Source organism: Sapajus apella, unplaced genomic scaffold, assembly GCF_009761245.1.
Source record: "Sapajus apella isolate SASKATOON/1434 unplaced genomic scaffold, GSC_monkey_1.0 scaffold94, whole genome shotgun sequence".
Classification (NCBI taxonomy): domain Eukaryota; kingdom Metazoa; phylum Chordata; class Mammalia; order Primates; family Cebidae; genus Sapajus; species Sapajus apella.
The window spans coordinates 4,553,747-4,580,488 of NW_022437034.1; the positions used below are offsets into that span (position 1 = coordinate 4,553,747).

The window sequence follows — 26,742 nt, forward strand, 5'->3', positions numbered from 1 at the left end:
GTCTCGATTTCCTGACCTCATGATCCGCCCACCTTGGCCTCCCAAAGTGCAATCGCTAAGAAATGTGGACAGTAAAGCCACATTTGAGATAGGCGAAAGAGAGTCTCTGATCATTGATTAATGCTTTTGTCCTGTTCTTTTTAGTTATCTTGATTATCTTGACCCCGAAATCCATGAAGCAACACAATTCTACATCCAAAAAAGAATACTCTAATATCCCACTCCCAGAACCAACATTCCATGTCTTCCAGCTTTTTGTTACTTAGCCGACTGAAAACTGCTCTCTGACTTTATTTCCTTCAGTTCCAATAAGACCATCACTTCTCAAATGGATCAGCCTGAACCTCATGATTACCCAGTCAGGCTACTCTTTCACCAGCATACTCTCATCCAAGGCATCCTTGCCCTTCTCCTGCACTTGTCCTGAAAATTCTCAAATTAAGAGTAGTACAATCTGACTTCTTTATTCTAAGACAAGAGCAGCTAACTGGTCCTAGGAAAACTGCAGACACAAAGACTGGTATCTAAGCTGCCACAAACTCTTGTGGCATTCAGTCTTAGCTGGAGACCTTTAATACCCTTAATAATCTATGTATTTGTCTTTGTTTAGCAGCATATTCCATAATGCCATGCAATATCTAAGTTTTCTTCTCTTTCTTCAAGCTTTTCATTCACTCCTCATCCTCTTCACTTTCAGTAAAGACCTTACTTCACAGAGATAATAGAAATCATTAAGTAAGAAATCCCTCAACTGGCCAGGCGTGGTAGCTCACGTCTACAATCCCAGTACTTTTGGAGGCTGAGGCAGGCGGATCACCTGAGGTCAGGAGTTCAGGACCAGCCTGGCCAACATGGTGAAACCCTGTCTCTACCAAAAATACAAAAATTAGCTTGGTGTGGGGGTGGGCACCTGTAATACCAGCTATTCAGGAGGCTGAGGCAGGAGAACTGGGAGGTGAAGGTTGCAGTGAGACAAGATCATGCCACTGTACTCCAGCCTGGATGACAAGAGTGAAACTCCGTCTCAGGAAAAAAAAAAGAAAGAAAGAAAGAAAAGAAAGAAATTCCTCAACTACTAAACTCCCTAGCTAAATTATTTATTTCTGGATCTACTGTATCACTTTCCTTTCAGTCTTACAGAAAGAGGTATTGTATCCTCCTCTGTTTCAAAGTTAATCCTTCTATTTAAATTTTTGGTCCTTTCCCAGTTGTATAACTGATGGGCCTATCAATTATACTCTCTCTTTCCTCAATTTTCAGCTTTTCCCACTCTGCTGACTTTTCCCCAAAACTGTAGATGTGCTCAAGTCTTTTTCATCTTAAAAAGAAAATCCCAGGCCAGGAGCAGTGGCTTATACCTGTAATCTCAGCACTCTGGAAGGCCATAGCTGGTGGATCATTTGAGCCCAGGAGTTCAAGACCAGCCTGGGCAACATAGTGAAACCTCATCTCTACAAAAAATACAAAAAATTAGCTAGGCGTAGTGTGTGCCTATAGTCCCAGCTACTTGAGAGGCTGAGGCAGGAAGACTGCTTGAGCCTGGGAAGTTGAGGCTACAGTGAGCCATGATCGCAGTACTACACTCAGCCTGGGTGACAGAGAGAAAAGAAAGAAAGAGAAAGAGAGAGAGAGAAAGAGAAAGAGAGAAAGGAGGGAAGGAGGGAGGAAGGAAGGAATGAAGTGAGGAAGGGAGGAAGGGAGGGAGGGAGGGAAGGAGGGAAGGAGAGAGGGAGGAAGGGAGGGATGGAAGAAAATCCCTATAATTTCTATCTACTACTTTTCTACTTTTTTCCTTCATCATCCAACTTGAATTTATATTCATCTGTTTCTTGATTGCTCATTTACTCTTCAATTCATCATAATTTGAATTCCCCTATTAGTCCAATAATATTGCTATGTAAAGGTTAACAATAACTTCCTTATTGTGAAATCCAATGAAGACCAGATTTGTTTTTCTTGAATTCCTAGGAGTATTTGACAATGTTGACCACTTTTCCTTAAAATTCTTTTCCTTTGGCTTCTGTGACACCACTGTCTTCTGGCTCTTTGCCCGTTTAACAATTCCCTTCGTCTCTTTCCATTTTTCATCCATTCCTTAAATGTTGGTATTTCCTAGGGTTCTACTGCCAAGCTCTCTTCTCTCTTACGTTTTTCACAGGCAGCCTTATCTATTACCATAGCATCCATATATCATGGCACCCCAAATCTCATTTCTAGCTCAGATCTCTATCTTAAGCAAAACCCCACTAGAGCCAATGTTCAAAAGCGAATTCAGCACCATCTGCCTCCCATTAAATTTACTGATATTGCATTCCATGTCCTGATTAATGTTTTTCTTTTCTTTTTAGTACTGAATGGTATCAATTACCCACTGAACCGTAAACTTAACTTAAACTTTTTCCCCTTATTATGCAATAATCAACTAACATCATCAGTTTTGTCACCTCTAACTCATCCTCCATAGTGCTATCAGAGTGTTTTAGCAAATGCAAACCTGATCATATTATACCTCAGTGTAAAATAATTCAATGTATTGCTCCCAACCACTATTGAGGAAAAATTTTTCTAATGCTCCACTCTCAATTGCTTTTCAAATCAAATCATCCATGCCCAAGGCAGGACTGTTCTCCTAATCCTTTGATGCTGGACACTCCTGTCCTTCCTCCTCCAGGAAGACAGAACAAAGTGAAACTAAGGGTGATGATGGTAGAGAATAAAAACAAGGAAGGAGAAAGCAAATAAAACAGATAATTTGAGGAGGCACAGATGGTTAGATACTACTGAGGGACAAAAAGACTTTGACTTTGCCACTGGTTTCAAATAAACTACTCCTGAATGTGTACAAAAATAAGCAAATGAAGGCAAGATGCAAGATTTATTAATATAAACAAAAAAGTGGGTGGGACAGCAGACCACTAGTCAAACAGAAAAGGTGTGTTTGAAGTGTCACTGCCATTTGGGTATAAAATCTGAAAACTCATAATTTGTCTCTGCTTTTATGATCTTCAATAAAAAATGGAGAATTGTACCTGTTCACAGAATAGAATGATAATTTTCATTTCACAATTTACACAACCTATCTTTTTTTTTTTTTTTTTTTTTTTGAGACAGAGTCTCGCTCTGTCGCCAGGTGCCAGGCTGGAGTGCACTGGCGCGATCTCGGCTCACTGCAACCTCCGCCTCCCGGGTTCAAGCAATTCTCCTGCCTCAGCCTTCCAGGTAGCTGGGACTACAGGCACACACCACCATGCCCAGCTAATTTTTTTGTATTTTTAGTAGAGACAGAGTTTCACCATATTGGCCAGAATGGCCTTGATCTCTTGACCTTGTGATCCACCCACTTTGGCTTCCCAAAGTGCTGGGATTACAAGCTTGAGCTACTGCGCCTGGCCTATTTTATCTATTTTTGACAATTCCATTACATTTTTTAAAGTTGTGAAATTAATTTTTCTAGGAAATTGAAAAAGCATATCTCCTTGTTCTTTCAAAAGTTAGTCTTAAACTAATTAGGCTTAGGCAGTTTCTTACTCATCTATGTGTTTTCAGTGCCTAGCACAGAGCAGACACTTCAATAAATATTTGTTGAATAACCAAAGGAAGGAATCATTCATAGGAGACCTTGATGCTCTACAGAGAAAAGAAAGTGCTCTCAGTTCTTGATACCTACCTGGTTTAGGGCTACATGCATCTGATCTACTAAGAACACATAGAGCTCACTGATAAATGTCTGCAGTTCCTCCTGGCTTTCAAATGATGTTGTCTTTAAGTATTTCTCTCTCACAATCTTTACCACAGCATGCTGCAAAACACACAGATCACCCATCTGATAACACAGTCCAGCACCATGCTGACAGCACAGGTCTCTCTAGGGCTTTCTGGTCTAAGGCTGATCAAAGTTTCAGAAGGTGATCGGTTTCTCCTTTGGTGGCTGGTTGACTATAGGCGCTCCAATTTTCCCCCAGTCAACATACTCTAGATGATTTCTTCTTTCCTTGATATCACCAACATCACTAATTGAAGCAACACAGAGCTCATACTATATGAAGAGAATCATAAAGCTGAAGAAAATTTGAGCATTAGGTTTAGGCGTTATGTCTCTCATGGCGGCCATATGGTTCAAAGCTCAAAGGGAGAAAGAAAGGCCTGGGCTGAGAGTCCAGAGAATGAAATTCTGGTTCTAAGGCTGCCACTATACAACCTCATAAATTATTTTACATTTTGGTACCTCAGCTTCCTCATTTGTTAAGAGGATATGTAGTTCTGGTATTATTATTTTACTTCAGAAGATGATTGAGAAGCCAAAGAGAAATAACAAGTACAGAAGTTTAAAATGCTGCACAAATATAAACATAGCATGTTGCTCTGGTCAGGACAGCTTCTTCTTTTTTCCCCACTAGGGTAACATTATTGCCTGGTTTACATTGTATTATTTAATTCTTATAATGACCCTATGTGGTAATATTAACCTTATCCCTGTGTTAAGTAAAGAAACTGAGGCACAGAGAGGTAAAGTCACATTTCAAGGTCACCTAACTAGTAAATGTAGAACCAAGACTCAAACTGAGACATGACTGCATCACCTGCTGAAAATGCCCTCTTGCTTCCATGAACATTTGTTGTTTTTTTGCTCTATGACTTCCATGTTCTTTCTTTATATCTGTTTACAGTACAGGACACACAATAAATGTGTGTACAAAGGCAGTGTAGTGTAGCAGTTAAGAATGTGAGTTCTAGAGCTGACTGCCTGAATTTAAATCTCAACACTGATCTTTACTATCTCTGTGACTTTGGACAAATTCCTTAGTCAACTAATATTATATTTTCCCATCTATAAAATGAGGAACACCTACTTTATAGGATTGTTATAAGGATTACATTAGTAAAAGATGAAGCATTGGCAAATTTGCCTGGCAAACAGCAAACATGTAATAAATGTTAGCCGTTATTATTCAAGAAATGATTATTAAATTAACTATGTCTCAAACTTTAGTGATTCTATAGCTTATGGAGAGATATGGAGTTATTTTTTTTTTTAATTTTCATTTCTCCGATGCCTGGGAATGGAGTTTTTTGTTTTTGTTTATACGTTCTGAATTTTAAAAAGTGAAATGTAATGCCAGTAGATAAATGTATCCTAACTCAAGACATGCTATTCTAGTCCTAATGATTAAGTCCTCCTTCCTGATAACTGTTTCATCTTCAAGTTAAAATCTAAAAATAATTTTTTTAGAGAGAGATTTGAATGAGAGGCAAGGAGAATTAATTATGGAGTCAGTACCACAGTTTCTGCCTCCTATAGTGACAATGAAATCTGGTCCAAAATCTGGCCCAGCCTCAAGTGAATAATTAGTTTCTTAAAAGCTTTCATTCAGAATATACGTAATAAGTTATTCCAAGACTGCAGGAATGGAGCTTCTCCTGACACTCTATCATAGAGAACTTAGCTCTTTGCCCCAACCAAGAAAGGTGGGAGTATAGCTGAACATAATCAGAGGAGAAAATGTTAACTGGGTATACGGAGAAGGTGCTCCATACAAACCTGTGGAATAATTAAACAAGTGAATGATTTACCTTGAGTTGTTCTTTGAAAGCAAAGTATTTTCCAGAGCAATTAAGTTCATAGCTCAGCTGGCACTTCTGCTCCTCCAAGGTTTCACTATCCATATCACTCTCCAGTGTGGCCACCTGTTTTCCAAACATTCTGTAGTATTCATCTAGAATGGCTCTAGAAATATTCTTGATCTGTATGTGGTAGTCACTCACTGCCTAAGAAAATACAAAACATCTGGTGGAGGCCTCAAAGAGGTCAAGACCATGGATTGGAAGTCTAAAACTGAGATTTGGTTTATGTTCAATACTACTTTGTTTGTTTGTTTGTTTTAGAGACTAGGTCTGACTCTGTTGCCCAGGCTGGAGTGCAGTGGTGTGATCATAGCTTACTTCCCCCTTGAACTCCTGGCCTCAAGCTGCCCTCCTGCCTCAACCTCCCTAGTAGTTGAGACTACAGGTGCGTGCCACCACACCCAGTAATACTCTGAATGTAAAATGCCCTTTTCTTCCCAGCTGAGAGACCACCAGCCAGAGATAAAACATTGTATACTATATGTCATTGATCACAAATAGAACCAGCAATGAAAATATGTAAAGCTGCAAACAAGTTTTCACCCCTTCTAGAGGACATATTAAAGAGTCCATGCAATAATCAAGTGCATGTACTTAATATAGTATTACTTATCATTTCATCTTGGCTCTGGCACTTGCCTTCTGAGCTCCTCCTGTCCGACGGATAAGAGGAGGCCTTGGAGGAATCATTTCTTTAACCCTGTATCAGAAAAGAATAAAAAGCAAAAAATTTTTATCTACAGATTTACATTTTCTTACCCTCAAAGTGTCTGGGTGGGGGATATCTAAGGTCTGTTCCCCTACTACACTTGAGCACTGTGCTATTCTCTCATGTAAAACCCTAGATGTGAACCACAGCACAGTATATGGCTATGGACCATACAGGAGGGAGTCAGAAAGCAGCTACTTAGGGAGTATCTAAGTTGTATTTTTGGCTAATTTGAGCCCTGGCTTTATCCTTACATATTTTTTTAAACTGTAGTATACAAGGGCTGTTTGACTGGGTTTTTTTTTTTGTTTGTTTTGTTTTTTTACATGGAGTCTCACTCTGTTGCCAGGCTGGAGCACAGTGGCATGATCTCAGCTCACTACAACCTCCGCTTCCCAGTTTCAAGCAATTCTCCTGCCTCAGCATCCCAAGTAGCTGGGATTACAAGCACATGCCACCATGCCCAGCTAATTTGTGTATTTTTAGTAGAGACAGGGTTTCACCATGTTGGCCAGGCTGGTCTTGAACTGACCTCAAGTGATCCACCCATGTTGGCCTCCCAAAGTGCTGGGATTATAGGTATGAGCCACCTCACCCAGCCCACTGATTGGGTTTTTGAAATAAATGGTTGTCATCATTTTAGAGGCACTTTATAACATCTCTAAAAATAGAATGATTTGGAAATCCAGGTGAAAGGCAAGCAAAAACTCTTTTTTCCTCCCCAGCTACAATAAAAGTGTATTCTTGGCATAATTTGTAGGACTGCATTAAATTACAATAATGTTATCAAACCTTAAAGTGAGTAAAAAAACACATTTTGTCACTCTTAAACTACTTATGCTAAAACCTCTACCTTCTATTTTCAGAAGCCCTTACAAGAACCTAGAAGGAATTAAGTTATAGATCCCTTTTAGTTTAGGTACTTGCTAAATATATTGCACTACCTTGAAGTTCACAATCACACTCACAAAATCTATTTTTCTTCCTAGGTTCTATGTAATGATAACTCTGTTCACAATTACTAATTTTAACTCTATTTATTTAAATAGGTAATCTATGTATATTATTCAAAATTTAGAAGGTATGAAACTGTATAGCAAAATATTTCATTTCAACTTTATTGCCCAGCCTCCTAGTTTCCTCTCCAGAGGCAATGTTATTTATTCATTCAAAATAGATACTGAGAGGCTGGGCATGGTAGCTCATTCCTGTAATCCTAGCACTTTGGGAGGCTGAGGCTGAGGCTGCCTCAGATTAGGAGTTCCAAACCAGCCTGGGCAACATAGTGAAATCCTGTATCTATTAAAATACAAAAATTAGCTGGGTGCAGTGGTGCGCACCTGTAGTTCAAGGAGGCTGAGGCATGAGAATTGCATGAACACAGGAGGTGGAGGTTGCAGTGAGCCAAGATAGTTGCCTAGGTCACAGAGCAAGACTCTGTCTCCCAAAAACAAACAAACAAAAAAAATAGATACTGAGTGCTTATTGTCCATCAGGTAGTTTTCTAGGTTTGGGAATAGAGCATTAAAGAAAATAGACAAAAACTTCTACCCTTATAGAGCTTACATTCTAGTGAGCAAAGAAAGACAACAAATGAGATAAATAAACAAGATAAATATTCTAGTAATATGTCCCATGGAGAAAAATAATGCAAGAAGGCAGACAGGCTCTGTTAAGGATTGAGGGTGGTGGAATGCAGGAACATATTTCACCAGGAAGGCCTTGCTGAGATGACAACATTTGAGTAAGGACCTGAGGGAAGTGAGGAAGCAGGTGACATAGTTTGGATATTTGTCCCCATCCAAATCTCATGTTGAATTATAATTCCCAACGTTGGAGGTGAGGCCTGGTAGGAGGTGTTTGGATAATGGAGGTGGATCCCTCATGGCTTGGTGCTGTCTTCATGATAGTGACTAAGCGCTTGCAAGAACTGGTCATTTTAAAGTATGTGGTACCTACCCCAACTCCCTCCCTGCTGTCTCTCTCTCGTTCCTGCTTTGACAATGAAATGTTATTTGGCAATAAGGAAATTAAGTATCAATATATACTGCAATATGACTAAACCTTAACAACATTACATTAAATGAAAGAAGCCAGTCACCACATGTTCTATGATTCCAGAGTTGGCAAATCTATGGAAAAAAAAGGAGATAAATGGCTGCTTAGGCTTGGGGGTTCAAGGCGGAAGAGTTGGCACAATGGTTGAGAGGAAAAGGAGAATGACTGCTAATGTACATGGGATTTCAATTTTGGGGATAATTATAATATTTATAAAGTTGATTATGGGATGGCTACACAATTCTGTGAGTATACTAAAAGTCACCGAATTATATACAATATTTTATTTTTATTTATTTATTTTTTATTTTATTTTTTTTTTTTAAAGACAGGGTTTCACCATGTTGGCCAGGCTGGTCTTGAACTCCTGACCTCAGGTGATCCGCCTGCCTCGGCCTCCCAAAGTGCTGAGATTACAGGCGTGAGCCACCACACCCAGCCTTATTTTTATTTTTCTAAGTTCACATCAGACAGGTAATATGACGATGTCATAACAAGGCTTGAGGGAGGCAGAGCTCATGCATGAGCATGAACAGCCAGTTATTACACTTATGAACTACAAAGGGATTAGAATTGGATACTTTAAATGGGTGAACAAAATGAAAGAAAAGGTGTTGGCAGTAGAGAAGTATATGGTATGTGAATAATATCTCAATAAAGCTATTATTAGAAAATAAAAAAGAAGAAATTGAAGGATGGAATGGTAGATGTAAGGAAACCAGATGAGGGACTACTATGGCTCTGACCAGAGAGTATGTTACAGTTAGGAGAGGTTCAGCTTGAAATATAAATGTGGGAGCCAAGAGCATAGAGATGACATTTAAAGCCACAAGACTAGACAGAAACAAAGGAAGAATAGATAGAAAAGGTGTTCAAGCACTGAGTTCTGGGGGACCCCAACATTTAGATGTGGAGAGATAAAGAAGGCCAGGGAGGGAGGAGTAAAGCCAGGAGAGTATAGTGTCCTCACAACCAAGTGAAGAAAGTTCCGCAAGGAGGATTGGGTAGTTAAATGTTGATGACGGTCAAAACGACCCCAAGAACAGACCACCGGATTTAATAATGTGGTGGTCATTGATGACCTTGATAACATCATTTATTGGAAGTGAATTACCTGATCAAAGAGTTAAAAATCCATGAATCTGTAGTTAGATAGCTATTACCAAATTGCCCTCCACTGGAGTTTTACCAATTTATATTCGCATCAGTTTATATGAGGGAACCTGTTTCCAAACATCCTCAACAAGACAAGAAATGATCAAGCCTTTTTGATCTTCAACAATGAAAAAACAAGGTACTTCAGCATAGTTTTAATTTGCATTTATTTTATTATGGAAGTAATTGAGCTTCTTTACATATGTTGAAGACTACTTTAAATTTAGGTATATTCTTATACAGTGACATAGATTTAGTATCATCCTACAATCAAAGGCAAATAATCTTTTAGGAGTATTGAGTACAATTTTCTTTCTTCTTTCTTTATTTTTTATTTTTTTAAACAGGGTCTTGCTCTGTTGCCCAGACTGGAGTACAGTGCCACAATCACAGTTCACTGCAGCCTGGATCTCCAGGCTCAAGCAATCCTCTTGCCTCAGCTCCCCACCCCCACCCCCAGGTAGCTCAGACTACAGGTGTGCGCTACCACACCCAACTAATTTTTTTATTTTTAATAGAGACGAGGTCTTGCTATGTTGCCCAGGCTGCTCTCAAACCTCTGAGGTCAAGCAATCCTCCTGCCTCAGCCTCCCAAAGTGCTGGGATTACAGGTGTGAGCCACCATGCCCAGCCTAAGTACAACTTTCTATTGTTGCCATTCTAATTAGCTTTTGCCCTATAATATTATCATTTGGGCCAGTTTGGAGAAGAAATGCCTCCAATTCCCTGCAGCCAAAGAAAAAATTGATTGCTAATAACTGTTTCTCATTTAAAAAGTCCAAGAATATTTAAACATTGATAAACCAGTTTTTAAAGTACTATATAGAGTACTTTATGAACTATAAATGTATAAAAAGTTTCAGACATAAAAAGTCATAAAAATTGCTTCTGCGTCCGGCTATGGTAGCTCACGCCTGTAATCCCAGCACTTTGGGAGGCTGAGGTGGGCGGATCACAAGGTTAGGAGTTTGAGACCAGCATGGCCAACATGGCCATCTCTACTAACAAAAAAAAAATACAAAACTTAGCTGGGCATGGTGGTGCATGCCTGTGTTCCCAGCTACTCAAGAGGCTGAGGCAGGAGAATTGCTTGAACCTGGGAGGTGGAGGATGCAGTGAGCTGAGATCGTTACCACTGCACTCCAGCCTGGGTGACAGAGTGAGACTCTGGCTAAAAAAAAAAAAAAAAAAAAAAATTGCTTCTGCATTTGTTGTAAAACTATCATTAAGAATACCACTACACCGTCACTCTGTATTATTCTATGTAAGAGCCCAAATGAAAAATCTGTTTTAGAATTTAATGCCAGAAATAAATGTGGTCTCTTTTTGTGACTCATGTACTTCTTCCTTTATGATTAAAATTATATAACTTAGAAGGCTTCCCTTTTTGTTGGATAGCTCAGATTTGATGCTTATTCATGAGAGCTCTATTTAATGCTGTCTTCCTTTTCCATGGTTTTGAGCTTTTGACTATTTCTAGATTATCACTTTTATTTTGTATATGTCATTTACGGTAAACATTATCAAATTATTTTTGGAAAAGGACTAAGTGCAAAGTTTTTTAAAAACTCAAGAACTCTCAGGTATAAAAGATGAATGTGCCATTATGAGCAGGTAATTCTCAAAAGGAACTTCCAAATTATTAATAAATATGTTCAAACATGTTTCACTACACAATTTACAATGTAGATTAAAATTAAAATTGAGAAATTTTTCTCCCCATCAAAATAGCAAAAACCAAATTAGTATTGTGTTGGTGAATATGTGAAGAAACAGTAGTCTTACATATCACTTATAAAATTGTAAACTTTTTGGAAGGCAATTTGGGGATATTTATCTAAAGTCTTAAATTTACACGTAATAAAGAGTCTCCAAGGTAGAAGCTGCTATTTCCTTTCATCTTTCTTTGAGTATAATGCTCCTCAGATCAAGAGGTAAAGTCTAGATGTCAGCAAAATGACAGAGCAGGTAACTCTAAACTCCTAACCCTCCAGAGAAACTTAAAAAAAAAAAAAAACACCAGAAACTGAAACTGTCAGAACCAACTTGTTAGAAGGTTGGGAAGAAAAGGTTTACAGTAACCAAGAGAATGCTGAATCCAGAAAAGGCAATTCTAAATCAGCAGGAAAGCTTTGTGGCATTTTTGCTTGCTCTTGCCCCACGCCATACCCAGTTCAGCAGCAGTCTTGAAGGTGGCAGCCTGGATTTCCAGTGTGGCACACTGATCCCTGATTCTGCAGGAAGCAGAGCAGACTTTATTCTCAAATTATTGTGTTTGTTCTAACCTGTCTAGGACTGCCTGAAAGACTTGTGCAAGGCACTCGTCTCCATTTCTCCTAAGTATGGAAAAGCACTGAAAACTACACAAGGTGGAAAAGCATTATTCAAAAACGCTGTAAGGTTATCAAAACCCCAGAACTGTTTAGGGCAAAGCATTATGGTTCAGACATACAATAGACCACCTAAAGCCTGAGAGGAAAAGCTGGAGAGTTTCTTTGGGAAATTAGAGCATTCAAAAGTACTTGCGTGTACTGGGGAATTCAGAAAGCCACATGTATGCCCAGGACAGGATGTATGCTTAAAGTTGGCCAGAGAAGACCCTATGCTTTCACCACTGACTGATCTATAGGTTCAATATAAGCAGGAAGTAAAGGCTGAGACAGAAGTATAAATGGCCTGCTTAAGTGTTAAAAGAATGCCTCAGCACAGAGCCATCTGCAAAGATTGGCAGAAAAGATTTTTTGTTTTGTTTTTGTTTGTATTTAGATCTTGGGATTCAAGGAAATCTGTCAAAACACTGGCTGATCACAAGTTACACCTTCAACAATCAAAAACAGCAAACGTAGAGAAAAGTTTGATTTCCAAAATTCCTACATGACAGTATCCACATGTCCAGTTTTCAATAATGATAAAATACAAATAGTACAAATAAATTAAAGTATGACTCCTTCTTTTTTTTTTTTTTTTTTTTTTTGAGACAGAGTCTCACTCCGTCGCCAGGCTGGAGTGCAATGGCACAATCTTGGCTCACTGCAACCTCCACCTCCCAGGTTCAAGCAATTCTCCTGCCTCAGCCTCCCAAGTAGCCAGGACTACGGGCACGTGCCACCACGTCCTGATAATTTTTGTATTATTAGTAGAGATGGGGTTTCACCATATTGGCCAGCTGACCTCGAACTCCAGACCTTATGATCCTCCCACCTTGGCCTTCCGAAGTGCTGGGATTACAAGTGTGAGCCACTGCGCCTGGCCTGATTAAAGTATCACTCTTTCAAAGAAAAAAATATAGAAACTCTTCCTACAGAAGCCCAGGCATCAAACTTACTACACAAATACATTAAATCAACTGTCCTATACACACTCAAAAAGCTAAAGGAAGCCATGGACAAAATGAAGAGAAACAAGAAAAGCAATGTATGAACAAAATTAGAGTATCAGAAACAAGAAAAGCAATGTATGAATAAAATTACAGTATCAGTAGAGATAGAAATTATTTTTTTTAAAAAAAACAAGAAGTCTGGAGCTGAAAAATACAATATTTGGAATAAAAAATTCACTAAAGGGTTCAACAGCAGATTTGATCAGGCAGAAGAAAAAATCAGTAAACCTGAAGACAGAGCAATTGAAATAATTCAATCTGAGGAACAGAAAGAAAAAGGGTAAAGAAAAGTGAACGGAATCTAAGACCTATAGGATGCCATCAAGCTGGCCAGCTTACACATTATGGAAGTTCTGGAAGAAGAAGTTTCCAGAGAAAAAAGGGAGAAGAAAAGATTTTGAATAAATAATGGCCCAAAACTTCCCAAATCTGATAAAAGATATGAATCAACACATCCAAGAAACTTAATAAACTCCAAGCAGGAAAAACTCAGATATCCACGCTAAGACATACTATCGTCCTTCAGGCTGAAATGACAGGACACTAATCAGTAACTTGAAGCCAGATGAAGAAATAAAGAACACTAGTAAAGGTAAATATAAAAGCCAGTATTATTGTACTTTTGACTTGTAACTCTTCTTTCTCGTCTCTTTTTTTTGATGACAAATGCATAAAATAATGATGTCTATGTTAATAGGCACACAATAGATGAATTTGTAACCTATGACAATAACAATATAAAAGGGGAAGGATGGAGATACATAGGAATAGAATGTATAGTACTGAAATTAAGTTTGTATTCAAACTAAGACATTACAGGTTTAAGATGTTAATTGTTGTCTCCAAGTTAACCACTAAGACAACGACTAAAAAATATACAGAAAAGGAAAAAAAAAGGGAAATACAAATGGTATACTACAAAAACTCAACTAAATATAAAAAGGCAGTAACAAAGGAAGTGAAGAACAAAATATATATATGTAAGACATGCAGACAATGAACAGATAAATGGCAGAAGTAAATCCTTCTGTATCAGTAGTCACATTAAATGTAAATGGATTAAACTTTCCTATTAAAAAGCAGAGATTGGCAGATTACATTAGAAAAACTCACACAGAATCTATCTGCTGTCTACAAGATACTCCCTTTAGATATAAGAACAGAAGGAAGTCAAAGTTAGGATAAAATGAGATATTCCATACAAATAGTAACCAAAGAGCTGAGATGGCTATAGTATTGTCAGACAAAATAAACTTCAAATAAAAAGAAGTTACAAGAGACAAATAAGAACATTAAATATTGATAAAAGTTTCAATACAGCAATAAAATACATTTATAAACATATACAACAGAAACCCAAAATTTATAAAGCAAAACTGACAGAATTGAAGGGAGAAATTGATAGTCCTACAATAACAGAGACTTCAATACTCTATTTTCAATAATAGATAAAACAACCAGACAGGAGATTAATAAAGAAATAAAGGATTTAGCTTAGGCATGGTGGTTCACACCTGTAACCCTAGCACTTTGGGAGGCCAAGGTGGGTGGATTGCCTGAGCTCAGGAGTTCAAGAACGGCCTCGGCAACACAGTGAAACCCCATCTCTATGAAAATACAAAACAAAAAAAATTAACCAGGTATGGCAATGTGCTCCTATAGTCCCAGCTACTTGGGAGGCTGAGGCAGAATTGCTTGGACCCAGGAGGCAGAGATTGCAGTGAGCCAAGATCATGCCACTGTACTCCAGCCTGGGCAACAGAGAAAGAATCCATCTCAAAAAAAAGAAAGAAAAGAAAGGATTTGAACAACCCTATAAACCAATTAGACCCAAAAGACATACATAGAACATTCTACCCAATAACAACAGATTACACGTTCTTCTCAAGTGCACATAGACCATTCTGCAGGACAGGCCATATGTCAGGCCACAAAATAAATATAAATAAATTTTAAAAGATTGAAATCATGGCTGGGTATGGTGGCTCACGCCTGTTATCCCAGCACTTTGGAAGGCCGAGGCGGGTGGATCACCTGAGGTCAAGAGTTTAACAGCCTGACCAACATGGAGAAACCCCATCTCTACTAAAAATACAAAATTAGCCAGGCATGGTGGTGCATGCCTATAATCCAACTACTTGGGAGGCTGAGGCAGGAGAATTGCTTGAACCTGAGAGGTGGAGGTTGCAGTGAGCCAAGATCACACCATTGCACTCCAGCCTGGGCAACAAGAGCAAAACTCCGTCTCAAAAAAAAAAAAAAAAGATTGAAATCATATGAAGCATATTTTTTGATCATTGTGAAATAAAACTAAAACTCAGTAATGGAAAGAAGACTGAAAATTAAGAAAATAAGAATATTAAATAACTGAAATAAGAAAATTAAGAAACACACTCAACCAATGGGTCAAAGAAGAAATCACAAGGGAAAATTTTTAAAAACCTTTAGACAAATGAAAACAAAAACCAAATAAAAACTTACGAAATGCAGTGAAAGCAGTATTCAGAGGGAAATACATAATTCTCAACACATACATTAAAGAAGAAGAAAACTCAAAATCAATAACAAAACTGTATACCTTAAAGAACTAGCAAAAGGAGTGCACACTATGCGCAAAGCTAGCAGAAGACATAATAAAGGGGAGAATGAAGATGAGAGTAGAAACAAATTAGAGAATGAAAAAATAATAGAGAAAATCAATAAGATTTAAAAGCTGGTTTCCGAAAAGATCAACAAGATTGACAAATCTTTAGCAAGATTGACTAAGAAAAGAGAGAAGACAACTTACTAAAATCAGAAATGAAAGTGGAAACGTTACTATCAATTTTACAGAGATAAAAATGAGTATTAGAGAATACGATGATCAACTGTATGCCAAGAAGTTGAATAACCCAAATGAATGCACAATTTCCTAGTAACCCACAAGCAAAGCACTATGTTACAATATAGACAGTTTTTAAAAATTACAGATATGTATATGTAACATGAGTGTGTTTATGTGTGTATGTGTAATACGGGGGGGGGCTTTAAAATAACTCCAGAAGGATAACAATACCAAGGTTATCATTAGGTGAATAGAGATCTGGATGCTTTTATTTTTTAATTATTTTTAATTTTAACTTAATTCTTAAAATTCTTTATAGAGATAGGGGTCTCACCATGTTGCCCAAGCTGGTCTCAAACTCCTGGGCTCAAGTGATCCTCTTGCCTCAGCCTCCCAAAGTGCTGGGATTACATGAATGAGCTACCACACCTGGCTTGGGTATTTTTATATACTTTCTTGTTCATCCCTATTTCCTAAATCTTTTTTTTTTTTTTTTTTTTTAGATTCAGACTCTTGCTCCATTTTCCAGGCTGGAGTGCAGTGCTGCAATCTCAGCTCACTGCAACCTCCGCCTCTGGGTTCAAGCAATTCTCTTGCTTCAGCCTTCTGAGTAACTGGGATTACAGGCGCATGCTGTCACGCCTGGCTAATTTTTTGTATTTTAGTAGAGACGGGGTTTCACCATGTTGCCTAGGCTGGTTTTGAACTCCTGAGCTCAGGGCATCCCCCTGCCTTGGCCTCCCAAAGTGCGAGAATTATAGGCGTGAACCTCCGCACCCAGCTTCCTAAAAAAAATTTTTTTTTCATATGAAAGTTTTTAGTTTATTAAGCTTCTCGTGAAAAATCCACAACGGCCATAGATAACATCATTGCAGCACCTTTACTCCTTCGGCTGTGATCCAGTCTCCAGCTCACTTTTTGCCAGCGCCAACATTGGCCTTTGCAGTCCCCCTGACTTTCTTCATTCTGTTCTTGTGTTCCTTTCATTGCTTTCTTGAGGTCTTTTTCTTCTCATACTGGCCATGTCTTGCAAGTCTATGCTTGGGTTCATTTTTCTTTACATAATCCAGAGAATCATAAATCATGCCAAAGCTAGTTGTCTTGCCACCACCAAAATGAGTTCTGAATCCAAAGATGACATCCAGTGTGGTCTTGTACATTTTGGCTAGGTTTTCCCGAATTTATGTCTTAGGCACTGTTGCCTTCCCGCGGTGAAGGACATCAATGACCATTTGTTTCCTCTGAAGTAGTCGGTTGGTCATGAACTTTCTAGTGCGGATAGTTACTGTGTCGTTCATGATGGCAGCCTATCCTTAGACAGTCGGGGAGGAAAAGCCCTAAACATTTTTATAATGAGTATGCAATGCTTTCGTGATAAGGTAACAACAATAACAACAACAAAAAACTTCATCTAGAACAAAACCAGATAACTCCTGCTTAGCCCAAGGGAAATTACAATCGTGGGAACACTCTGACTTCCTCTTATTTACACCCAAATTGTATAAAACTAGTATAACCACCATAGCTACATACCTTCTGGCTAGCTCCTCTGGCATTCGCTTTGGAACCAAGGCTTTGTCCAGCTGAATTTCTAACACAATGTATGTCCTTGCTTCTATGTATTGCTGTAAAGGCATTGTTTTTTTATTAATTATTTCCAGAAAAAAATATTTATGAAAAATTTACTAACATAAGATGATGCTCACAACATAATAAGTGAGAAAACTCCATATATAACTACATAAACAGGACTTCACAATACTTTCCCAGGAACTGTTTTAAGTGAATGCTGTTCTTTCTTCCAGCAACCTTCTTTCAGGTGGGTCCTGCAGAAATATTCTCTTCCTTCTTATATTTCCACTCACAGTCTCCTCACTACAAGCTACCAACTCCAACTGCTAGACAAATCTACCCAGATTTTTGCCAGTATCCTAAATACAACATGTCCAAACTTGAATTTATTATTTCCCCAATGTCAATCTCTCTTTTGACTTTTCTCTTAGTGGTGTTGCCATCCTTCCCAAAAGTGAGGCTTGCAACTTGAGTTATCTCTTAACTTTTCTTCATCAGTACTCCCAAAGCTTCCCAATTGCTAACTCCTTGCCTCTGCATGTTTCTGACTTTCTTTACTACAACCTCTGTCCTAAATAAAACTGTCATCAACGCTCATCTATACTATAAGAAAAGCCTGCAGTCCTACCCTACCTTCAGTCTCTTTTTTTTTACACCCTTGCAAGAATTCCTGAAACACACATGAGGTCTTATTTCTATGTGACTTTAAAACCTTTGATGTGAATCTCAAAGAAGAGGTTCCAGAATCCCTCATCAGCTACGCAATAAAGTCCAAACTTTTAAAGAAGCCTTTCAAGTCTTTCCATTACCTGATTCAGCCTCTCTCGTCTTTCCTACCTCTTTATAAAATCTCTCCTTTAACTACTCTGTATATCATACACTGTAATGAATTGACACACTATAAATGCTGCTCTTGCATATTCTCTGTGCTGTTCTCTCTCAAGTTGTTCCCTAGCTCTGAAATGCCTCTCCCTCCATCTTCATCTGGCAAACAGGTCTCTTCATCTTTCATTACTTAGTATGGATATCACCTTCTTCATGAAACCTTCCCTTAGACTGCCCCATCCTAATCTTTTGTCTCCTCAGAGCCCATACAGAACTTTTACTGGTACCTCCATTACAGCACTCATCAAAATTTTATACTATGGTTAGTTATGTACTTGTCTGTTTCTCCTGCCAGATGCTGAGTTTTCTGAAGGCAGATGAATAAATGCTGCAGATGATACATCTTTGCATCCCTTATAATGTTTAACATAGTAGAATTAATAAAATACATAAAATTTTAATGCTGGAAAGGACCTTTTTTTTTTTTTTTTTTTTTTTTTGAGACGGAGTTTCACTCTAATTACCCAGGCTGGAGTGCAATGACGCAATCTCAGCTCACTGCAACCTCCACCTCCTGGGTTCAAGCAATTCTCCTGCCTCAGCCTCCCGAGTAGCTGGGACTACAGGCATGAGCCACCATGCCCAGCTAACTTTTGTATTTTTAGTAGAGACGGGGTTTCACCTTGTTGACCAGGATGGTCTCGATCTCTTGACCTCGTGATCCACCCTCCTTGGCCTCCCAAAGTGTTGGGATTATAGGCATGAGCCACCGCGCCCGGCTGGAAAGGACCTTATAATTAACCCGGTATCAGTTTATTTTACAGTTTCAACAAGACAAAAAAATTTGCCCAAAGTAATAAATTGGTCATGGACAAATACGGGATGATAACTAACATCCTGCCCTGAGCATTTTCCAATGAAAATACTTGCTTAATACAGGTCTGGTTAACTTAATCTTAATTTTCCAAACTTTATGCATAGTTACCTGTCCTTCAGGATTGTGACTTAGAGGGGGTTCACCTTCCAAAGGAGTATCTGAGCTCTGAGATTTTATACTAGGTGCCTGCTGAAAGAAAATGAACACACCTCAAAAACTGAATTCCTACACGGTCTTCATAGTGATAAGAACAATGATCTCTACATTGCAACAAAATGCAAACTAACTGCAGTCATAAAAAATAATGAGTTCATGTCTTTTGCAGGGACATGGATGAAGCTGGAAACTATCATTCTCAGCAAACTAACACAGGAACAGAAAACCAAACACTGCATGTTCTCATTCTTAAGTGGCAAATGAACAATGAAAACACATGGACACAGGGAGGGGAACATCACATACCAGGGTCTGTTGGGGGTGAGAGGCAAGGGGATGGAAAGCATTAGGACAAATATCTAATGTATGCAGGGCTTAAAATCTAGATGACAGGTTGACAGGTGCAGCAAACCACCATAGCACATATATACCTATGTAACAAACCTACATTCTGCAAATGTATCCTACAAATATACATTCTGCATATGTATCCCAGAACCTAAAGTAAAATTTTTTAAAAATGCAAACTAACATTGATACAAGTCACCAATTGAGAAATCAGTGAAGCCTCTGGAATGTAAACTAACAGGCAAAATCATCACCTTTTCAACAACATACCATATCTCCAGGCCTAGGCCTTCCATCTATATCTTTTTCTTTCACAGGTTTATCTTCTTTCAGAGTCTTAGAAACAGCTGCTTTGGGCAGTACAGAATTAATTCCTCCTATTTTATTATTATGAATCAAATGATGGCCAATATCCCGGAACAAGCTGAATAAACACTTGGTCTGAAAAACAAAAAACAAAAGCAATACATGAGACAAACTTGAAAGAAAGCCGTTATTTTTTTTTATCATTTAGTTTTCCAAACAATTTCAGCATTTAACATCAGAGAGAGAGAAGGAACCTGAAAAAATTCATTGTATTTCCCTCCGTTTAGAATAGATAAAATCACCACAGAAAGTTAGTTGCCTACTATATCATTTAAAGGATTTAGAGGAGACCTTACAACCTGGCTTGATTCTGGTGTCTCATAACTCTTATAATCAGAATGCTTTTAATCTTTGACAAAGAATTTCAAATTAGGCTGGACATGGTGGCTCACACCTGTAATCCAGGCACTTTGGCAGGAGGACTACGTGAGCTCAGTAGTTCGAGACCAGCTTAGGCAAAATAGTGAGACCTCATCTCTATAAAAACAAACAAAAAAATCAGCGAAGTCTGGTGGCACATGCCTGTAGTCCTAGCTAATGGGGAGACTGAGGTGGGAGAATCACTTGAGCCCAAGCAGTCAAGGCTGCAGTGAACCATGACTAACTGTATCACTACATTCCAGCCTGGGCTACAGAACAAGACCCTGTCAAAAAAAAAAAAAAAAAAGACTGGGTGCAGTGGCTCACATCTGTAATCCCAGCACTTTAGGAGACCGAGGCAGACGGATCACTTGAGATCAGAAGTTTGAGACTAGCCTGGCCAACATGGTGATACCCCGTCTCTACTAAAAATACAAAAATTAGCCGGATGTGGTGGCACATGCCTGTAATCCCAACTACTGGGAAGGCTGAGGCAGGAGAATCACTTGAACCTGGGAGGCAGAGATTGCAGAGACCTGAGATGGCATACTGCAGCCTGGGTGACAGAGCGAGACTCCATTAAAAAAAAAAAAAAATTAGGCCGGGCGCGGTGGCTCACGCCTGTAATCCCAGCACTTTGGGAGGCCGAGGCGGGTGGATCACGAGGTCAAGAGATCGAGACCATCCTGGTCAACATGGTGAAACCCCGTCTCTACTAAAAATACAAAAAATTAGCTGGGCATGGTGGTGCGTGCCTGTAATCCCAGCTACTCAGGAGGCTGAGGCAGGAGAATTGCCTGAACCCAGGAGGCGGAGGTTGCGGTGAGCCGAGATCGCGCCATTGCACTCCAGCCTGGGTAACAAGAGCGAAACTCTGTCTCAAAAAAAAAAAAAAAATTAAATTAACATTAAGAGGTTGAATTCACTTCTATATAAGAAATAGTATCTATTTAGTTACCATGACCTAGCAGTTATAATTGGAAGGATAAGGCAAGTTTAAAAAGTTCAAAGCAAAACCTTTGTATGGAAAAATTCAAACTATAGATAAATCACTAGAAAAGGATTGTATAACAATTTTTTCCCAAAAATTCTCTTTTTAAATAAACAATTTTTTAATTAGACAACATGGATGATTCTCAAAATAATTTATGTTGAATGAAAAGAACCAGACCAAAGGAGGCCAGGTGAGAGGGAAGGGGTGGACAAAAGTAGGCAAAGGAATAATAGAAGACACAAAAACTTTGGGAGCTAATGCGTGTAAGTTCGCTATCTTGATTGTGGTGATAGTTTCACAGATGTACAGATATGTCAAAATTTTAAAATTGTACAATTTAAATATATGCAGTTTATTTATCAATTTTACCTCAATAAAGCTGTTTGAAAACAATCCAACAATGTTAATTGTAAATATTAAAAATCACTCACAATCCTACCACCTCTGTGATAAATACTATATTTCATTGATTCAAAGACATAAGCTTTCTCAAATTTTAACATCTCTGGAGTATGTTCTATAATAAGAGCATTTCTTGTAAGTGGTATCATAAAATACAGTCTTTTCCATCTGCCTTCTTTCACTTAGCATGTTTTTGAGGTTCATCCATGCTATAGCATGTATCAGTTGGTTCATTACTTTTTTACTTATTATTTTAGTTATTTATTTATTTGAGACAGAGTCTCACTCTGTCACCTAGACTGGAGTGCAGTGGCACAATCACAGTTCACTGCAACCTCTGCCTTCTGGGCTCAAGCCATCAGCCCACCTCAGCCTCCTGAGTAGCTGGGACTATAGGCACACACCACCACCCCAGCTAATTTTTGTATTTTTTGTAGAGATGAGGTCTCACCATGTTGCCCTTGTTTGTTTCAAACTCCTGGCCTCAATGGTCTGCCCACCTCAGTCTCCCAAAGTGCTGGGGCTACAGGTATGAGACACCGCACCTGATCCAAATTTACTACTTTTTTAGAAAACAGGCTGGGCACAGTGGCTCACACCTGTAATCCCAGTACTTTGGAAGGTCAAGGCAGGAGGATCACTTGACCCCAGGAGTTCGACACCAGCCTGGGAAACACAATGAGCCTCTGTCTTTAAAAAAAAAAAAAAAAAATTTAATTAGGTGGATGTGGAAGCATATGCCTACAGTCCCAGTTACTCAGGAGGCTAAGGTAGAGGACCACTTGAGCCCCGTAGTTCAAGGCTGCAGTACTTGAACTACTACTGATAGTACCACTGCACTCTAGCCTGGTGACAGAGACCCCATCTCAACACAAAACAAAACCCACTTTATCAATACTCACATTTATATAAGTTACCCATTTAAAGTACACAATTCAGTGATTTGAGGATTTGACACCATTAGTAGTTCATTCCTTTTCACTGCAAAACAGTATTCCCTTGTTTAGATATACCACATTTTGTTTATCTGTAGACATTTGGATTATTGTGAGCTTTTGGCTATTATAAATAATTCTGCAATAAACATTTACATATGGCCGGGCATGGTGGTTCACGCCTGTAATCCCAGTACTTTGGGAGGCCAAAGCAGGCAGATCATGAGGTCAGGAGATCAAGACCATCCTGGCCAGCATGGTGAAACCCCATCTCTCTACTAAAATTAAAAAAAAAAAAAATTAGCCAGGCGTGGTGGCATGTGCCTGTAGTCCCAGTTACTCAGGAGGCTGAGGCAGGGGAATTGCTTGAACCCAGGAGGAGAAGGTTTCAGTGAGCTGAGATCACGCCACTGCACTCCAGCCTGGCAACAGTGTAAGACTCCATCTCAAAAACAAAACGAAACAAAAACAACAACAACAAAAAACCCCATTCACATATATGTCTTCGTGTGAATGCAGGTTTTCTTTTCTCTTAGAAATTCCTGGAAGTGATTTGTTGGATTGTATGGTAAGTTTTTATTTACCATAGATATTCTTGTTTTCGTTTTTTTGAGACAGGGTCTCACTCTTGTCACCCAAGCTGGAGTGCAGTAGCATGATCATGGCTCACTGCAGCCTTGACCACTTGCTGGGCTCAAGTGATCCACTCACCTCAGCCTCCCAAGCAGTGGAACTACAGGCATATACAAACACACTCAACTAATTTTTGTATTTTTTTGTAAAGATGGGGGTTTGCCATTTTGCCTGGCTGGTCTCCAACTTCTGAGCTCAAGCAATCTACCCATTTCAGCTTTCCAAAGTCCTGGGATTACAGGCTTGAGCCACTGTGCCTGGCCAGATTTTCTATATAGTTGTCTTTTCAAGTATTGAGAGTAGAATACTGAAATTTCTAAATATTATTGCCAAATTGACTATTTCTGCTTTCAATTCTGTTGGGTTTTGCTTCAAGTATTATGAGGTGATTGTGTTGTATTGTTAGTTGCGTATACACTTACAATTGTCCTGTCTTCCTAATGAATTGATGCTTTAATCATTGTAACATACCACTATGTCTTCAGTAACATGTATTTCTAGTTTTAAAAACTATTTTGTCTGGTATTACTGTAGTTACTCAGCTATTATATTTTTTGTTTGCATAGTATATCTTTTGTACCTTTTTACTTCAACCTTTTGTGTATTTGAATCTAAGGTGTGTCTACTTTAAATAATATATAGTTGAATCTTGATTTTTTTGTAAATCCAATTTAATAATTTCTAACCTTTTATCAGTGTGTTAGGACCACTTACATATTATTGTTTTGAAATACTTAGATTTTTATTTTCCATGCTATTTGTTTTCTACTTGTCATCTGGTTTTTTTTGTTGTTCTGTCCTTCCTTTAACTATCTCATGTTAAATAAATATTTGTGATATCCCATTTAATTCCTTTGTTGAGATATATATATGATATATACATAAATATGTATACATACACATATATATATGTACATATCTATATGTATACACACACAATTTTCTTAGTGGTTACTTAGGGATTACAATATACATCCTAACTAATCACAGTCTATTTCACATCAATACTAACTTAATTCTGGTAAAATACAGAAACTTGGCTCCACCATAGCTCCATTCTATCCTCCTTCATGCTATTATAATATAAATTAAATCTATATGTTAATCCAATAATATAATTAATACTTTATCCGATCATGTCTTCTAAAGAAGTTAAGAGTAAAAATGAAAAAGTTCTACTTCTGAACTCCTTTATATTCACTTATATTTAACCATTTCAAGTAATCCTCATTTCTTCTTATGGATTCAAGTTAGCAACTGGTGTCATTTCCTTTCAAGCTGAAAGCCTTCTTTTAGTATTTCTTGCAAGGTAAGTTTCCTAGCAACAAATTCTTTCAGGATTTATCTGAAGATATATTTATTTTGCCTTTTTTTTTTTTAAATTGAGACAGAGTCTTACTCTGTCATCCAGGCTGGAGTGCAGTGGTGCAATCTTGGCTCACTATAACCTCCTACCTCAGCAATTCTCCTGCCTCAGCCTCTCTAGCTGTTGGGACTACAGGCATGCACCACCACATCCGGGTAATTTTTGTATTTTCAGTAGATACAGGGTCTCATCATGTTGGCCAGGCTGGTCTCAAACTCCTGACCTCAGGTGATCCACCCACTTCTACCTCTAAAAGTGCTGGGATTACAGGTGTGAGCCACTGTGCCCAGCCCTACCTTTGTTTTTGATTGGCTCTGTGTGTGTGTGTGTGTGTGTGTGTGTGTGTGTGTGTTTCATTCAGAATTGCACATACAGCTAGTGCTCGACTTACGACCACGATTGGTTCCGACAGACCGGTCGTAACACGATTTGGTCGTAAGTTGAGTCGGCTATATGCATGCAGAGATGGTAGTGCTGCCGGAAGCTGGTCCGCACTGTCGTACGCCCAGTTGGGCAACGTTTGCGCTGCCAGACGCGGAGCAGTCGTGGCTAGCGATTGTGGTCGTAAAGTCGGATGGTTGTAAGTTGCATAGGTCGTAAGTTGATCAATACCTGTATGTTATTCCATTGCTTTCTGGCTTCCATTGTTTCAGATGAAAAATCAGCAATTAACCATACTGATTTTCCCCTGTAGGTGATGAGTTGTTTTTCTCCTGTTGCATTCGTGATATCCTCTTTGTCTCTCTCCTTCACTTGACTACATAAAATGTGTAAATTTGGGGTCTCTGTGTGCTGATCCTGGAATTTTCTGAACTCCTTGGATCTGTAAATTAATGCTTTCATCAAATGTGGGATATTTTCAGACATTATTATGTCTTTATACTCTTCCCTCTTGGGACTCTCATTACAAGTTTGTTGGTTGCCTTCCACCAACATTGCCATTTTGATATAGTTTGGATCTTTATCCCCTAGAAAGCTCATATTGAACAATGTGATCCCCCTCCAGTGGGTGACAGAGTGAGAAGACCATGTCTCAAAAAAAAAAAAAAAAAAAAGGAAGAAAGAAAAAAGAAAAGAAATGTGATCCCCAATGTTGTAGGTAGGGCCTGGTGGGATGTGTCAGGGTCATGGGGTAGATCCCTCATAAATGGCTTGGTGCTATCCTTGCAGTAATGAGTTCTTACTCTGTTAGTTACAAAGAGATCTGCTTGTTAAACATAATCTGGTACCACCCTCCCCTCTTTTATGCTCTTTCTCTGACCTTGTGACATGCCTGCTTCCCCTTTGCCTTCCATCATGATTGTAATGAGATAGAGTAGGGATGGGGTTTGGCATTCAGCTCACCCCCACTAGATCATTCTTTCATGTATTCTTGAGTAAAGATGAGAGTGGGGAAGGCAGAAAAGCCCTAGACAAGAAGGCCTCAAACTCCTTAGCTTTTCATGCATCAGTACTTCTCAGCTTATTGATGCTTTTGGTCAATTTCAAGGATGGTGAAATGGCTTTTTGTCAATTTGTCCAGCTTTATGGTTGCTTTTGTGGGAAAATGATTTGTCAACCTCCTCACTTGGCCATAGCCAGAGATTCTTCCTTTCCAATGTTCTCTATATATATTTTAATTATTGTAAAAAATGTAATCAAATTTATATTTTGATTTTCATTTAACAGACTATGATATGCATTCTCTCATGTTTTAAAATTTTTCATGAGTGTAATTTTTAATATATGCAGAAAATTCCCCTATCATATGTGTATAATAAAAGTGAAAGCTAAAATTTTCTGTGTGCCAACTACATTCCTAGTGCTTTATAAATTTCATCTCATTTAATAGGTAAAACAATTCTAAGAACAAGTATTGCCTCCATTTCACTGATGAATACAGTAAAGGTGAGACAAATTTAGTCACTTGCCTAAAGTCATCCAGCTAGTAAATGGCAATTCCAGAATTCAAACTCTAGGCTGCCTCAGTGGGTTATCAAAGCTCATAACTTTTCTATTATGATACACTGTTTCCCTCAGATTCACCAAGAGTATCTTCATGTAGAAAGGTTTGGATACACTTCCAATTATTCTCTTGAAATAGTTTCCTAGAAGTAGAAGTCCTATTGGAAAGGATATAAGTATTTCAAGCTTCTGAATACATATGGACAATAAATATTTT

At 38.5% G+C, this 26,742-nt stretch overlaps 1 protein-coding gene and 1 non-coding gene across 6 annotated transcripts in view; both read right to left on the reverse strand.

Annotated features, from left to right (window-relative positions):
* CFAP70 (cilia and flagella associated protein 70) overlaps positions 1-26,742 on the reverse strand; it is a 127,161-nt gene that overhangs the window by 58,716 nt on the left and 41,703 nt on the right. For 4 of the 5 annotated variants that reach the window (XM_032256343.1, XM_032256340.1, XM_032256339.1 and 1 more), the window contains 6 exons: positions 19,796-19,966; positions 19,130-19,210; positions 17,281-17,372; positions 6,262-6,322; positions 5,572-5,766; positions 3,668-3,799 (listed from right to left, as the gene is read on the reverse strand). In XM_032256343.1, coding sequence (XP_032112234.1) covers positions 3,668-3,799; positions 5,572-5,766; positions 6,262-6,322; positions 17,281-17,372; positions 19,130-19,210; positions 19,796-19,966 — 732 coding nt within the window. The remainder of the gene's footprint in view (positions 1-3,667; positions 3,800-5,571; positions 5,767-6,261; positions 6,323-17,280; positions 17,373-19,129; positions 19,211-19,795; positions 19,967-26,742) is intronic. The other variant, XM_032256341.1, reaches the window with a different exon arrangement.
* On the reverse strand, positions 8,854-8,957 carry LOC116535464. The gene has a single exon (XR_004262212.1). It is a non-coding gene; the product is annotated as a small nucleolar RNA U13 (small nucleolar RNA).